The sequence below is a fragment of the Acipenser ruthenus genome, chromosome 21 (assembly GCF_902713425.1).
Source record: "Acipenser ruthenus chromosome 21, fAciRut3.2 maternal haplotype, whole genome shotgun sequence".
Classification (NCBI taxonomy): domain Eukaryota; kingdom Metazoa; phylum Chordata; class Actinopteri; order Acipenseriformes; family Acipenseridae; genus Acipenser; species Acipenser ruthenus.
The window spans coordinates 21,530,164-21,546,964 of NC_081209.1; the positions used below are offsets into that span (position 1 = coordinate 21,530,164).

The 16,801-nt window shown below is 38.9% G+C and overlaps 1 protein-coding gene across 2 annotated transcripts in view; it reads right to left on the reverse strand.

The window, feature by feature from the left end:
• Window positions 1-61: 61 nt before the first annotated feature.
• Window positions 62-16,801, reverse strand: part of trpm1a (transient receptor potential cation channel, subfamily M, member 1a) — a 38,510-nt gene continuing 21,770 nt past the window's right edge. Inside the window, exons 9-27 of one of the 2 annotated variants that reach the window (XM_058995030.1) lie at window positions 14,742-14,814; window positions 13,799-13,899; window positions 12,938-13,117; window positions 12,475-12,609; window positions 12,009-12,059; window positions 11,354-11,494; window positions 11,016-11,045; window positions 10,098-10,399; window positions 9,556-9,784; window positions 9,170-9,301; window positions 8,485-8,616; window positions 7,885-8,013; window positions 6,928-7,179; window positions 5,061-5,253; window positions 4,079-4,099; window positions 3,747-3,891; window positions 3,414-3,616; window positions 2,936-3,068; window positions 62-2,306 (exon numbers count right to left, since the gene is read on the reverse strand). In XM_058995030.1, coding sequence (XP_058851013.1) covers window positions 1,058-2,306; window positions 2,936-3,068; window positions 3,414-3,616; window positions 3,747-3,891; window positions 4,079-4,099; window positions 5,061-5,253; window positions 6,928-7,179; window positions 7,885-8,013; window positions 8,485-8,616; window positions 9,170-9,301; window positions 9,556-9,784; window positions 10,098-10,399; window positions 11,016-11,045; window positions 11,354-11,494; window positions 12,009-12,059; window positions 12,475-12,609; window positions 12,938-13,117; window positions 13,799-13,899; window positions 14,742-14,814 — 3,831 coding nt within the window. In that variant the 3' untranslated portion in view covers window positions 62-1,057. The remainder of the gene's footprint in view (window positions 2,307-2,935; window positions 3,069-3,413; window positions 3,617-3,746; window positions 3,892-4,078; window positions 4,100-5,060; window positions 5,254-6,927; window positions 7,180-7,884; window positions 8,014-8,484; window positions 8,617-9,169; window positions 9,302-9,555; window positions 9,785-10,097; window positions 10,400-11,015; window positions 11,046-11,353; window positions 11,495-12,008; window positions 12,060-12,474; window positions 12,610-12,937; window positions 13,118-13,798; window positions 13,900-14,741; window positions 14,815-16,801) is intronic. The other variant, XM_058995031.1, reaches the window with a different exon arrangement.

Sequence of the window (16,801 nt, forward strand, 5' to 3'; positions counted from 1 at the left end):
AAAGATTGCATAATGAAATGTACTTTGTAATGTATTTCTTTCATTTGTTGTAAATGTTACCCCCCCCCATAATCTATAAACACATCACACTTCATGCTTTTTGTGATTTTTCTTTAACAGATCATGAGAGACTTATTTTGGTCAGCAGGTGGCACTGTAACATTTGTACTCTAGTAACCATAGCAATGATATGCAGTAACATTCTAGTGCCATCACCACCATAGGTCCCTGCGTGTGATGTAGCTGATGCCTTTAAGGAGTGTTTTCACAGACCCATTTAGTAATGTATTGTTGCATTAGTGAGATCCTTTTTGGGTTAAGGCAAAAGCTGCATTTCCCTCCTGAAATATAATAACACTATTCAAATTAATGTGTTTGATTGGTGAAATTAGCTCTTGCAGTTATTGCCCTTCACATGTCCTACTTTGTTCTGCTTGACTATTCATTCTTATGTGATAGCTGGCAGTCCTTAAGGTCTATTTGCCTGTTTGTCCTTATTTTACAGGGTTAATTCTGTACAATTGGCAAGGAATTACAACTCCGATTTTTTGCTGGGCAAAACAAGGGCTAAAGCACGTGTTTAACGGGCTTTGTAATGGATAAAGGCCCTACTGTACCTTTTGATGCCTTAAAAATACAGACCGTGCCCTGTTTCATGTTGGATGAATTTGAATCCCAGTTGTCTGGATCAAACACAAATAATTTGAAAACATTATGTTAAAGGCATTGTACAATATTATGTTTCATAGAGGATTAGAAAAAAAATGCCTAATGCAGAGCCCTTTTTACCTTTTTTTACAAAAAAAAAAAAACAGTACAAGTTAAGTCAAACAAAGGCATATTTCAATTGTCTTTAAGAGATAAACTGTGCAATAAATTTACTTGTTAACAGAATGTGCTGTTAAAGAAGGGAAGCATTGTCTCCATTCTACATCTGTTCTCAATGTGTATACTTTATAGTGTATTATCCAAAGGAGTGTTACCACTTCAGTATTGCTATATTTCAGTAACATAGTCATATTGGTTTTGACTATGACCGAGCAGCCACACTCTTGAATTAGCAATCTGTTTCTGTTGATTGCTTCTCCTTGAGACCGTCCTCTGTCTTGGTTTCTGCCTCTTGATCTTCTGCTGCACTGCCGCATGCCACCACAATGTCCTTGACGCTGCTGGTAGGTCTGAGCTTATCCCTGCTGTCCCCCATGCATTTCACTTTTACAGGTTTGCTATTCAAACTCTTCGACCTGAGTGATGGATACATCCTGTCCTCTACCACCAATAGAGAACTATCTGGGTCTGCCCTATCGCCTAAAGGTGTGTTGGCACCTGTCTCATCTTCTGTGTCCGTGATTGGCTGCTTAACCTGCCTTTCAGAATCTGACACAAACTCTGGCTCGTCAACCGGCCTTTGAATGGAGACTCTTGGAGGCTGGCCATAGGGACTCGAATGAAGCTTATATTCCAAACAAGCTGTCCACTGTCCAACGGCTGATTGACTCATCTGGTTCATTAAAGAACTATAGTCTGTTGTCCAATCACTTCCTCCACCAGATATGCCCTCTGCTGGAGTGAATATAAAACTACTTCTGGACTTCATTGTGTCCGGTGAGGTGCTAAAGGTTTGAGAAGGATAGTACCGCATGGCTTTAGACCTTTCCAAGGGGTAAGAGATGGTGGCCTCCAGCTTTGCTCTTTCTACAGTCAAGCCTGTGTTCCCTGACACTAGAGCAGATTGGCCATTCACTATGGCTTCTGGAGGCTTTGGTTGTCTTTGCGGATCTTCAGTCCCTGATTGAGTTTCCTGGTCACTAGATGTAGGAATCGCAATGTCCACACAGGAGCTTGGTCTTTTAGTATCTTTGATGATTTCTGAGGTTTGACTGGTGTCCTTTGTGGTCACAGCAGTAGCGCTGGATGAGGTCAGCTGCATCGTTTGACCTATGGCTTCCTTCTCTTCCTTGGTTTTAAAAGATTTCCTCTTCATGGACGGTGACAAGGTGGCTCCCATCTCCACGCAGGGGTGGTCCTCTTCTCCGTCGAGGTAGTACTTGTACATACTGTAGCCGTCAGAGCTGTTGATGCTGCTCTGTCTGAGGAGGAAGGCCGGGTCACACTCTGAAGAGGCTCTGGAGTGTGTGTGGGTCAGCTCAGCCTTGTCGATACCCGCCAGCTTCTCCATCGCATTCATCATCCTTCCTGAGAACTCCTCTAACTGGGCTAGGCGGAGGTCCACTGTCTGGAGGGATGCCTTCATGAAGTGCTCCCTCTCATTTATCTCCTCCAGGCGCATTGACATGTTTTCAACCCTGGATAAAGAAGTACATGTAGAGATTATTGGAGTTTTGTCTCAAACGAAATATCATTCTTCTGATATTCGTTGATTCATTCTACAATTCAACTGAACATTTGTCCACAGTACCCAGCTCCACTAAGATCCATTTAAGCCGTATTTCAAGTGCCACAAACCCTGTTCTGAATGCAATTCTACAAGAGCATTGTGTTGTTCCAATGACTTCAAGAATGCATCTGAACATTCACTGGACTACAGCAGTGGAAGCATACCTTAGGTTTCCAAACTGCAAGTCTGCCAATTGGAAAGTATGTTTGGATGGCCAGTATTAAACCTAGGTTTCACCAGGCAGTCTGCCCATATTACGATGCACTCCTCATAATTACATTCATGGTCATTCAGGGATAAATTTGACTGGATTGTTGACCAAGGAAGTGCAGCACTACCGTACTTGCTTGCTTGCTTGCTTGCTTGCTATACTATATTCTACAGTATAAAGAGGGCACACTGTATATGTTTACCAAGTGTTAAAGTAAACACAGGTAAGAGATTTTTTTTTTGATAGCTAGAACCAAAGTGAAGCAAATACCATGTCACTGTTCATACATGGTTCCACATATAAACCAACTGTACTGATATCTGCACCTTTCTGATGTCACTCTGATGCGCTCATCGCTGGATGAATGTTCCTTGTTTTCCTTGTCTTGGAAGTATTCTTCCACACACTGCTCTTCAAACTCATACAGCTTCTTTAGTTCCTCTTCACACAAGATCAGCTCTGTTGAAACAAAAAGACTCATCTTAGCTTTTCATGACGTTTCCAATCATTCTGAGTGATTTTTGTTGCAATTACAATTGTTATATATAAGATGTTACAATACCCCATGGGAGAGAATGTAGTATTCTATATGATTCCATATCATTAACCATATGTACACTTCACTCTGCTTTTACTATAATATTATAATACAAAAGGAACTGCCAAAGACTTTTAGTACGTCTACTGATCTTGTCATTGAGAGCTAAAAGTTCTGGGAGTCTTAACATATTCTAACTGAACCCTTTGATAAAGGGTAGAGGCTAATAGACTATAAAACCAGATTGCACCAGCCAGTCCACTTACTTAGTCCTCTGTCCCGCTCATCCAGTTCTCTCTCGCTCCTTCGCTTGCAGTGGCAGCAAATGCGTTTAATTACAATATAGATGAGGCTGAAAATAATGAGCGGGGGAGGCAGCACCGGTCTGTCATGGTAGGTCATGATCAGCTGATAACGCTGGAACTTCCACACCTGGTTGGAGATGGATTTGACCTCAAAGAAGGTGTTGCTGTGGGAGACAAAGCAAGACATGTGCTTTAAAGTGAAGCTTGCTGTAAGAGGTGATCCTTTCAAGACTGCACAGAAGAGATCTACATAGCGAACATGCTGCAATGCAATCCTGTGAGCAAGGCTCTTACTTGAAGACAGCGATGAGTAGGTTTACAAGCAGGATGTTTGCCACCAGCAGGTAGCACGCCATGATGGCAGGAGTGAGCCAAGCTCCAGGGATGCAGGGGGGGAAGCGTTTTCCATCCTCATCGAACAGATTGTCTCCGCATGGAGCTGGGAAAGAAACAACGTTAACACACTCAGCCCTCGTATAGAAATCCATTCGACAAACAAACAGCAGAAAAAAAGAGAAACATCTGTTTAATTTGTAATGCAAAGCAAATTGAATTCATTTACATTTTAGACACCAAACAGCACCCAAAAAAGGGCTTGTAGGATACATAAATGAGCAAACACTTACGATTAATTTCCATAGCGTATACTGGAGTCCACGAATGTAGATCAACCAAATAAAGAGACAAAAGAAAAAGCAGTCAAATATGCTGTCAGCTGAAGGAGTGCCTTATTGACATGGTCTTATCAAGCGGCACTTTAAAGAAGCACATTTGAGATCATTCCAAAATGTTTGCTGAATGTATTGCAGGTCATTTTAAATCTGTGTTAATAGGACAGTCAAGCAAACATTGTAAAACTGAAGAACTTGCTGGCAGATGATCATGGGAAATGAGCCTGGTCGTGTGGAGCAGGGCTGCACTGTAGAACCAGCTCCTAGTTAACAGTATCAGGTGCGTGCTAGAGGGAATAACAACATAATCAAAATCTAAAGATTTACATTTACCAGTCATTTATCTATTGTGTTTTACTGTACTACCATCTGTTGTGACCTAATACAGTAGTTATAATAATGATAAATTATAAAATATAGTCTATAAATACCAACAAAAGTGCCCCAGTTAGCCCTGTTTTTTGTATCGTTTACTATATGTTTTGCCTCTTTAACAAGGTGAACAAGAATATTTTCGAGTTAGTGTCTAGATCTGTAGTAAAACATAAGCAGACTGGCATTCAAACAATCTGATAATGTCTTGCATGACTGAGCTCATTAGTGAAATAAAAAGATGTAGTTACTGCTGTATTCAGAGGAGCAACTTATAAAACATGAAAACAAAGAAGCCAAGAGAACGCATGTCAGGGGTTACAGGACAGGTAAGAAAAGACAAGGGTCTATAAGATGGGAATTGTGCCTTCAAGTGACGGCCGATGAAATGATATATTTACAAATATATACTTTTCAAATCCTTGAAGGAAAAACTGGGAGCAAAAGAGAACTGGGACCAGAATCAGCAATATACAGCCTAAAAGAAAACCAAATCCAAATGACACACGTAGGAGTCTAATTTGGATGTGATCATCTGCCTAGGAAACAGGAAACCGAATCTTACTATGAATTCTAGTCTTACGGTCTATCTGATCCGCAAACACCTCTCCGTAGATCATCCAGTAAGGCATGTAGAAGATGTTCCGAGCCAGCCTCCAGGTGGGCTCCTCGTCTGGGTGCAGGATAGCCTGCCGTGCCACGCCGAAACTCATCAGCACCACCAGCATGATCACCACGAAGTACAGCATGTCCACCATCTGCAAACACAGTCCTCTTATCAGTGCTGCAGAATAGGACGTTCTGGCTACCCCATTCTGCTTTGTTTTGCATGACATATTTTATTGATGTACTAAAAGTCCTGTTAATGAACAATCAACATATATCCAATCGGAAACCATTTGCATACCCCCTACAATAAAATAAAGGCTAAATAAACTCATTATTTTAAATTTCAACATTATACACAAGAGTCGTTTTATATATTTACCACATTTCTGACCATAATACTAGATATTATTCTATAAGCTAACCACAGTACTTAAATCATGTGCATTTAAACCACATGATTGCCATTCAGATCACGTTTTTAAATTTTGATTCGTGTTAATAGGTTATTACATACCAGTCTTTTTGTGTCTTTTTTTAAAGTCTCAAACATACATATGAAACAGGAGCTCAAATGGCAGCCTATTGATAGATACACACATGCATGGCATATCTTTTGACTGTTTATTAACATGTAACTAAACTTCAGCCAATTGTTAATTGCACATTAATTAAACATGTATTTATGCCACTCAAAATAAACTGTTCCCATGCATTCTATATTAGGGCCATAAGAAACTGTTGTTTCACTACAGGTTACTCCAACTCTATTGAGAGATATTGGTTTTCACACTAGTCAACTAAATTAATAGGATTTATTTCAATTGGCATTTCCATTATCAGGCATTTCCCCCAAATCATCCAACAGACAGACACAGTTTCAGAGCTCCCAATGCAAGCATGCTGCTATAGAATATGACTCTGTGTTTCATGAGATTTACATGTAATCCATCCATAATACAGACTTCCATGTGGATGGATTACACACAAGTGCTTCCAATAGTTTTTTATTTATTTTATGAGAAGCTCTGGGTAAAAAAAGGGCTGCATGCAGCAGATGATGAGATTATGAGATTTCTTAACAAACCCGAGGATTAGCAGAACCAAATAGCACCACTGAAACATATAATCACTTGGGATACATGACGCTGCATTGTGACAACAGAAAAGTGTAGTCAAAGATCACCAAAATGTAAATGTTCCGCAACCTTTTTATTTTCCTATCTGACTTACACATGGAAAAAAGTATTGGACCCTTATACAGTAAAGGATAGCACATGTGCAGTTCACTGTCAACATGGAGTAACTTGAAGTAACCAATTTTGTGAAATACTGCAGGAGCACTGTATTTGCTCTTCAATTTTAAAGTGCTGCACTAGGATTTAAACATACTTTATTATTATTTATTTATTTAGCAGACACCTTTATCCAAGGCGACTTACAGAGACTAGGGTATGTGAAATACGCATCAGCTGCAGAGTCACTTACAACAATGTCTCACCCGAAAGACAGAGCACAAGGAGGTTAAGTGACTTGCTCAAGGTCACACAGTGAGACAGTGAGTCAGTGAGTGAGCCGGGATTTGAACCGGGGACCTCCTAGTTACAAACCCTTTTCTTTAACCAGTGGACCACACAGCCTCCTTGACATTGTACTCAGAATACTCATGGAGTGCTGTGGTTATTTGCTCATAGCTGCAGTACAACCCATTTGACATTCCTCATAGCTACAGTACTTCTAGAACCTTGATGGCTTATCTTCAGTGTCTTTATTCCAATTATGCAATTTGCCTCCAAGGAAAATCTGATATGTGTTTCAATTCTCACCATCTTCCCAATCATCATGACATAGGGCCCCAGGTACTTGTTCACCCCGAAGATGTCCAGGACCCGAATGTACCAGAAGATGATGTCCACGCAGTAGATGACGCGCCCGTAGCCCATGTATGGCTGGCTCTGCAGCCTGAGGAGCAGCCCCATCAAAAACACTGAAATAGCCACCATGTCAGTGATGTTCCAGTAATCCTGCAACCAGACGTTGATCTTCTGCTTTAGCTTGCCTGGCTCAGACATCAGAATCTGGAAAACAGGGCACAAATTACATGAATATGCATGGTAATTTTGAAGTTTTGCTCCATGCTTTACCGTGTTTATATTATACATTTACCATAGTTTACCATGCTTTGCCATGTTTTTATATGCTTTACCATACTTCTCTGTGCTCTACAGTGCTTCCCCATGCTTTCACTGTGCTTTCACTGTGCTTTATTACACTTAGCTATGCTTTTGCTATGAGAACTGTTTATAAGGGACCTCTCTAATCTTTCCTCTTCCCCCTATCCACTTATAAAAGTTTACCACAGTCATTTTGCAGTTGTCCCCCATGCTTTCCCCATGGTTAAGCTATGCATTTACCATAGTTTACCATGTTTTTCTAATATGCTTAATTCAATGACAGTCTTTGTCAATGTCTTCAATTGAAGTAATTGAATTACGGTTCTTTTAGTATTTCTAAATTCAATGTTTAATAGTTATGGAGAATTGATTTACCATGTCTCTCTGTGCTTTACAATGCTATACTTTACCACTATGCTTTATTACACTTTGCTATGCTTTTACTATGGCAAGGAAACGCCAGTGTAGTTACATATGTTATCAATGTAACTGAAAGCATTACCCCCAAAGTATAGCATGTACCCAGATTACAGCATGGATTGGACAACGAGGTTCATAGATTTTTTGAAGTGAGGCCAGCGTTGGGTCATTCTAAATGTGTTGACTTGCCTCTCGTATTTTCTCTAAAGCCAGCGTCAAGATGTATGAGATTACTATCCATTCCTGAAGTGTTGGGTTGCGTTCCATCTTCACCAGAATGATGTAATTGAAAAGCATCAGATAGCCCATGTAACAGATCTAGACAAAGACCAGCACAAATGAGTTCAAGCAGTGAGCAGTTCATTTAAACTTCAATATGGATTGCATTCCAGTAAACCCCATGCTGAAAACAATATCTTAGTTATGAAACCATTACAAATATAAAAAATACGTACAAATCTATTGTATAGAATGCTGTTGAATTTATGCAATTGGATCCCAAGATACAGTGTTATAATAAACAGCCTGTCTTCTTTGTTATTTTATATCACTTTAATATGTACTGTATAATTCAATTGAAAGGTAAATATAGGATGCATGTTTAAAGTTTATACTGTGATAAGGTTTCAGTATTGTCTATTATATAACAGTGTAACAGAATAACTTGTTCTGGACGTTGTCGCATGCTAGTTATTAGGCTGTTTCATCAAGGGAAATCTATTCATTTAATGGATTTGATAACCCAGATTTATGGACTCACAAAGCAGTGAAGGTTCTTTTGTCACTCACCGTATAGAACCAGAACTTGGTGAAGGGAGCGTTGTAGAACTCATAGATCTTGGTCCCAATCGGAACTCTTCTCTGTTTTTTGTCTCCTTCCTCTTCATCTCCTTTCTTGGAACTAGTGTCCACATTCCCATCCTGACATCAGAATCCATAATACACTTATATATTATGGGCCGGTAGTGTTTTCCTTACTTATACGAGATTTCAGATTTACAATTGACTCAAGTTTCCACAAGATGGCACTATTAATTCCTAAATGTCAGACATTTCCAAACTAGGCCAGAGTGAAAATTAAACACTGTACTTTGAAATTAGATACCTTTTTATGTATGTATTTTAACTACATGACCGTATTATTTAACAAATACAGTAAAACATATTTTAACAGTAGCAAATGTATGCACCCTGATGTTGCGACCGTGAAGGTGTATCGTGTTAAATTATAGAAAACACACTTTTTAATCTTTGATCTAGAATTCCTTTTTTGTAAAACAATCTGGGTCCAAACCTAAGGCAAGTGAAAAGGCTAATTTAAGAAAAATTTGAATGCTTTAAAACTGGTCAGCAACAACACAGAGCAACCATTTATCTTCTCATTCCTGCAACTTGCAAGAGTGTCGTTTTTTAATTTCGACTCCTCACCTCACACATTGCCCCTCACACTGTGCTGCTCTGCACTAGCATCTACCTTACTGACTGTGTTCTCTTCTTCCTTCTCCTTCCCATCCTCCTGTTCTTCAGAGGTCTGGTAAGAGAGGTCCTCATTGGTTCGAAACTCCAGGAACAGGATGGTAGGCGGGAAGACAATTCCCATTATGACCTGAAACAGAAAACCAATCACAGGTGAGGAAAGCGAGGCTTCAAGCATGCTGCTGTGTGCACCTTTTGTACTTAACTACCTACAGTAAGCTATGACTGATTGATTTAGTTATAGTGGCAGTTATCCTTTTCCCTCTGGAAAACAATAGATTGAAATTCAAGACAGTTAACTTCATTGTAAATGAAACGTGTATCCAGTTTCCCAGTGATATATGTTATATAAATACAGAGAGGGGGCCTGCATGGGTGCTGTACCTTCAGGCCCGGGTTCTTGCGCATTCGCAGGCATCCCATCCACATGTCTGTCAGCAGCATCTGGCTGCAGGTGTGCGCAATGAAGTCTCTGTGCTTGGCTGCCACGGCCAGCTTCAGGCAGGTAGAGTTGCTCCAGTTCTTTAGTTCGTACGTCAGCAGCTTCATGGCTACCTGCTCGTCATGTTTGTAAGACTGGTCCAACAACTCATAGGCAAGCTGACCAAACTCCCTGCAAGGAAATCAATAGCACAGCTACTGACACTGTCATTGACTGCCTCTCAGCCATCTGGGATTCAGTCCTGTCTCGTTTAGTTTAGCAAATGAAATTAAATATCACACAGGACGGACTGCCACATACCACTATACTGCATGTATATCTGGGGGTGCAAAATGTAAAAAATCTAATACAACCTGAGCCCTATGTTGAAGCAAGTGAAAGCTCACATTTTAAAATCTTTTTTTATGCTATAAAACAAACAAGACACAACAACATTCCTGCAACTTAGTTAAAAAAAAAAAGAATCACAAAATAGACTATTTACTTTGAATTATTGTCCAGGTCCTGTGAGATATCGTCCACCATTACGTTCTCAGAAGACTCGTGGGCCATGGACTTGTAGAGCTTACAGGCTATCAGGGCCTTGGCCATGGCCTCCTCACCCCGCTGCCAAAGGAAGAGCGCCATCTTCTGGCGCTTCATCAGCACTGCCCACACCATGAGCTCATGGAAAGGGTACTGAAAGCGGCTGACCTCTGGGTCATCCACGTCGATGTCGATCTCCTCCTCCTTCTTGTTCTTCTTCTTCTTCTTCTTCTTCCTCCCTTTAGAAGGAGTCTCCTCATCCTGGGTTAAAGGAGAGTTCATGAAACGTGAATAACCAGGGGGCTGCTATTGACTACTGCGTACCGTGCGAGCACTTGAGCCTACACTGAGATGAATAACCTAGCTTTCATGGAAATGACAGGCGCAAAGAAAGGACAACAAGGACAACAAGGACCATTTGTTGCAGTTGGATTTTTACATGAATCTTGATTGTTAAAAGCAGAATAAATTAGCAGTTTTGGATTAGCTAAAAACAACTCAGTAACACACATTTTGGCTGATCAACTCTATTACAAACAAAATATTTGAGTCATTGCAATAACCACTCAGAGTGATTGCAAACATCATGTAAAAGGGGACATTAAAATGAATCTCTTAAATGAAAGTATGCAAAAAATTGCCATTACAACACTATAGTTCGAAGGTTTTTATGCAAGTATTGATCACCTTTGATGTGAATGTGCATTATCTTCTCTTTCGGAGGAAAAGGGTGAAGGATCATTGTACACACTGGGGTAACGGTGGGACATAAGAACCAGAGTAGGATGCTACAGGGAGAAAAGGTTCTGGTGGGAATGGCAAAGAACACAGTCAATGAGATATATCAAAAGCAGCTGCAGAACAGAGAATATTTTACCTCCATTCCCAAAAATTTAAGAGCCTTTGGCTGAAAAAAAAGAAAAGTAAAAGGGTTAGAATTAGAATTAAAATGATGGAATTTCTTGTTCCAGGTATATCTTTTTTATTAGCATTATTTCTGATTTCCATGTTTTACATCATATATTCCAAATGTAACACTATAGATAAACTACTGCAACCTGGTTTCATTGCTTTAGGTCACATGGTCTGACTGCAGCTAGACCATTGGAGTTTGACCTTTAACACATGCATGATGAGATTGGTACCAAGAACAATCATTGACTTTTCACAAGCACATAAACACTACTTAAGTCTAACTCTGCTTTGCTGCCTTACCCTTTTTGGTCCAAACAGGTTGTTGTAGAGCATGCGGAAGCTCTTGCGCGTGTAGTAGCACCGGTAGGCTCCGCCCATGAGGTATTCTAGAACTAGCCCGATGTCAATCAGACTGGTGTGATAATCTGGGGGCAGGTTTCCCTATGATACACAAAGCGACACAACTTGAATCACCTATTAGCCCTGGTGCATGTTCTTTTAGCTTTGACTTGAGTTCAAGAGTTCTTCTTATAAATTATAGAAACAGGGTTAGTCTAAATTACTGGACTATTGGTGTTGTTTGGAATACCACCAAATAGTAGGCAAGTGTCTCTCTGGGGCCTATTCTACAAGCATCTTAATGTCTGTAATTTACTTCTGAAAGGAAAAAGAAACCTTGGAATTGTACAGCACTATGTACCTTCTATAATACAACTGTAATTATGGAGCTGCTATTAATATTTTTATACAGCAGCTTTTAAAAAGTACCAAAAAACTAAAAGTACGATGTCGTGACATTATACACTTTTTAAATGATAAAAGTATTTTCACAGGTTCTGTCTGTTTGGTTATTTGGTACTTTTTATACGGATAACTAAAATGTAAGCCTTCTTTAAAAAAAATAGCAGTATAGAACAGATGATCTTTAATTAAATAATAAGGGTGCTGGTCTTACCTTTTTAACTTCCCTAACTAGAAAATGCAAAGTATTTGGAGGACCTAGCCTCTGAAATAAAGAACAAACACACATTCACATTAGAACAAGTGCACAAAATATTGAATTATCTACCATAATACATTAAAGACAAATAGAATAAATGTAATATGTATTTAATAGAACTGATACAAACATATACAGTAAGTTTCAGGGAAGAGATAATAGATATCTCCCAGATTCAAACAGGATGCCATTTAATACAAAAGTGAAGCTGTCCGATAGGAGAAAAAACATGATTATATTTTACACAACCTGTTTCAGAAACTGAGGAAAATAGTCAAGCTCCAGGACCTTTATAACAGACCATTACACATTCTCCTGCTGCAGTGCTCGCTCGCTCGCTGAAGTCAGCCTAGTTTCCATTCCAAATAAGCCTAATTGCCCTTCCCTTAAGAAACGCTGATTTAAAACTGGTCAGACTCACAGTGTTGTATAACTCCTCAAGCCGTGGAATAGTGAGAAAGTTATGCATGTTCACCCCATTCTCAATCAGGAGTTTCACAAAGTCCACTCGATCCAAAACCAACGCATCCATCATGGCTTGCTCCAGGGAGTTCACCTGTGGAGACAGCCCACGAGCACAGAGCCTTAAACAAACCCTTAGGAAACTGTAGAACATTTCAAATGTACGGTGGATCATTGAGGATATGCAAAAATACAAATAAAAACAAAAATGTGTTCAGTGGGGATGACGAGATAAACATTTCAAATCATCATGTCAAGATAACGATCATGAGATCATTCATCTTGTGATCTTGACATAACAGATTGAAATGTCGAGATCCTGAGATCATTTATCATGTGATTTTGACATAACAAAACAACATAGAGGTACTTTTGAAAACAAATTTCTACGCAGGAGCAATTGTTGACATTCGTGTTTTTACCCAGTTAAGTAATTCTAACTTTCTGGGATCGGTCTCTTCTTCCTGCTCTTTTTTCTCTTTCCCGCCCTTCTTCTTTCCTCGGCCCTTGCCTCTGGCTGGCCCCTTGGCTGCCCTGGTGCTGGCGGCTGGGCTCTTCTCCTCCTGAATGGGGGTACCAGTGGCTGAGAGGGTGTTCAGAGGCTGGAACAAATGAAGATGTGTCATTGCAGTCTATGTGGTTGCCTGATGGTGTTGTTATGGCAACCTGCTACTCCACCACCATCTACACAAGATATCACTTATATCAGTCACAACTGAATTAAGGTATCACCAAAGAGAATAAATGCTTGTGTCTGTTAAACAGCAGATGGCTGCCTATTCAAAGTGCCATTGTCTCTTTTTATATATTTTTATTCTAGGGTTTACTGATTGGTAAAACCAGGTGACTACCACTTGGCTTAGCTGACTGTTAATACAGGTTTTACTGTATTAAAATACTGTAAATGCTGAAAAGATTGTATGGAATATATATTTATAAGTCTTCAGTAACAACATTTAGAAATGCTCTCGACGGGCCCTATTTTGAGGGAAATTAATACAATTATTTTACTGATATAAAACTACCAATAAACTAATGAAAACAATAACTGAACTGCTCATTCTCCCAACTTCATTGTTTCTTTATAATTGAATACGGTTTCCAGTCCTCTCAGAAAATGTCCAGTTGCCTTTTGAACTTGCAACTGGCTTTCAAATTACACACCAAAATTCAAAATTTTACTTTGATGTCCCTGCAACCCCACCCCCAAAAAACCCCCAAAAAACCTGTATTAGATTACTATTGATAAGCACCCTGATATCCCAGGCAAACAGAGAACTCACCGGCCAGTGATGCCCATACACAAAGATCTGGCTGCGTGCAATATCAACCCTGTTCCAAGCCAGAGCCAGGCTCAGCTGGTCTGGGGCTGCTGCATTGGTACCTGTACATGGAAACAATGAATAAACCCTAAGTGTGTGTTTAACTATGCACTGCTTTATTTTGTTATTTAACTAAGCATTTGACCAGGGCCAACATCTCTGTTCTATAATGTATAGCTATATACAGTGAGTATTGACTCCCTTTATTTATTGCAGTGTTACTGCTCAGAGAAGCCTGCAATATGCTGATTCTGAATAAATTGACTAGGGAGATAGAAAGGGTTTTTGGCTCTACGACTCAGTAAATCTCCTGTTATGTCTGTAAAGAGGCAGTGATGGATTGAATTGAAGAGGCTGTTGTAAAGTGGCTAAATATTGAGCAGTTGAAACAGATCTGTCAAGAAGCATGGCAAAAGATAGTGTGCAAACTTGTCCATGCTACACAGAGCCATTTAGAAGCTGTAATTAGCCAGAAGAGGCCACACCATTTTAATAAAGATACGTAGAATATGCATCAGTCCTTAGACGACCAAGGCTTTACTTTTTTGACTAAACTTATTATTTACTGTCATTTTGTGTTTGTAGTAAAGAATGTTTTGTCGTAGAGAGATTGATTATCTGTAGCACAATAGAACATCAGACATGATTTCCCATACTCTTTTATCTTCCATAAACAGCACTGTAATGAAATGCTAACTACCTTGTCATTATAATTAGGTTCTTGCAAAGTACGCAATGAACATTCGTGTTACAGAAATGCCTTCCTGCTTGCCAGTTGCAGTTGGATTTCCAGATCTATTTCAAATTCTGGGAAATTAATAAGACTTCTTTGTATGTTACATGATTCTAGCTACATAAAGATGACAGGAATCCCCCAGCGGAATCATAATCTCTCACTCCATACCTTTTAACAGAGCTGTCAAAATCGCCATCTCAATGTCCTGTTGTCCTTCCGAGCCCATTCGGAACACTGTTATCTAAGGTACGGAATGGACAGCTTATGTCAATGAACACAAGTATATAGTAGGGGTAGTTTAATAGTTGACCTCAGAAACGGGTAGTTGACTAATCTCGCATCACATTGTAGAGTATTTGTGAACAGCGTGGTTTCAAATGAACGGTATCACAGTTGTGTTTTTCAATCCATTAACATATAAATGACATTTCAGAACAATACTGTAGTTAATGCCAAGTAGTTTTAAAATACAGTGCAAAAACAGCAAAGTCTTACTTAACAGTACATTCAGAAATAGAGTACCAGACTTTAACAAATACATGATTTATACATTTTTTTTTTTTTTGTAATTTGAGATTTTTTTTTACCTTAACTGCTATGTATTTAAAATTGGTTATTTGTTTAGGCTAGTTTTATTTTTTCTTTGTTTTCAATTTGTTTTGTTAGAAGTACCATTTGAAGCATTATTCATGTAATTTCCATCTCATGATGTCTGGTGGTTGTGTTATATATCAGTTAGCACAATACTGTATATCATAGATATTTTAGTGGTTTTTAATAAGACAACAGTAATCTACAGTATATAGGATTTGAGCATGATACCTACTGATTTTACAATAGAGCATTACAATAGAGTGTTAAGCGCTTTGTGATGGTGGTCCACTATGAAAAGCGGTATATAAAATAAAGATTGATTGCTTGATTTATCACATTTTTTAAGCACACACAGGTAAACTCTTTCTTTTTTGTACCTGTTCAGGGAGACTCCACTATGTACTGGTTACAGTCATTTGCAGTTCATATTTTATAGAGGGTTGTTTTAAATTCATCAAATAATACAATGCATTTCCAAATGATTATCTTTCAGAAAGGTTGTGACACTGGTCCCTCCTCCTTCCCACCTGGATTGGCTCTCTATCTCTAGACTTCAGATTGTCGGCACTGCTCTATTAGAGCCAGGAGCTGATTCAATGCATTTCTTTAACCTATTTTTTCTGAGAATAATGAGAATAATCTAGAATCTGTACTAATTACTGATACTCAGTTGAACGTGTTACTTGGCAAATCTCTAATTTCCAGTTTACTAAATATGTTTCAACAGTGGAGGGTCATGGTAGACCCTTGTCATTACAAATGGGATCCAAGCTAGAACTATCAGGAGTAAAAAAAGACTGAATAATATCATTTAAGGTAACAATATGACCAATATGAGCACGTTTGGATTGGATCATGAATTGTACTTCATCTTATTTAAATGTGTTGTTGAATCACGCCTCTCTCCCTAATGAAGCTCCTTGCAGACTCGTCACATTTATCTATGAAAAACCCTGTTGGGGTATATTTTAAGGATCTAAACTATGGTGGCTCTGAAGACCGCCTGTCTTTTGAATAAGTATGGATCACCCAAACTATAACCCCAGGAGTGAGTTTTGACCCCTTACTAACTTTATTAATAACATAACAATAGAGTGATATATACCCCATCCATGAAACCCACATTGTAAAATGCCTCTTTAGGTTATTGTATGTCAGGTGCTGCAGCTAGGAAGGTCTGTAGATATATTTTTGAAATATTCATCAACAGTCAGAAAGCTTGCTATAACCAGATCAGAAATGTATATTTGGCAAACCAAATAATGATGAACCTTTCTTCCAATAAGGGACTGGGTAAAGCTAGAGATACTTTCTTAAAGAAACTTCAATGAGAAACGTTTCGACTGAGTCCAAAATGAGTTGTCGACTGTCAATTCACTGGGAGCCCAGGAACATCAATGTCCAGGAACATCTACACATGAAAGTAATCCAAACTTATAGAGGCACTTTACTATAATTTCATTTAATGCTTATAAACAAACTGGACACATATAGCATACGAAAAGGCATTGGCATTGTACATCTGTTATTCTAATCACTAAAGTGGCAGATAGCTAGATTGTATATATATATATATATATATATATATATATATATATATATATATATATATATATATATATATGAGATGCATT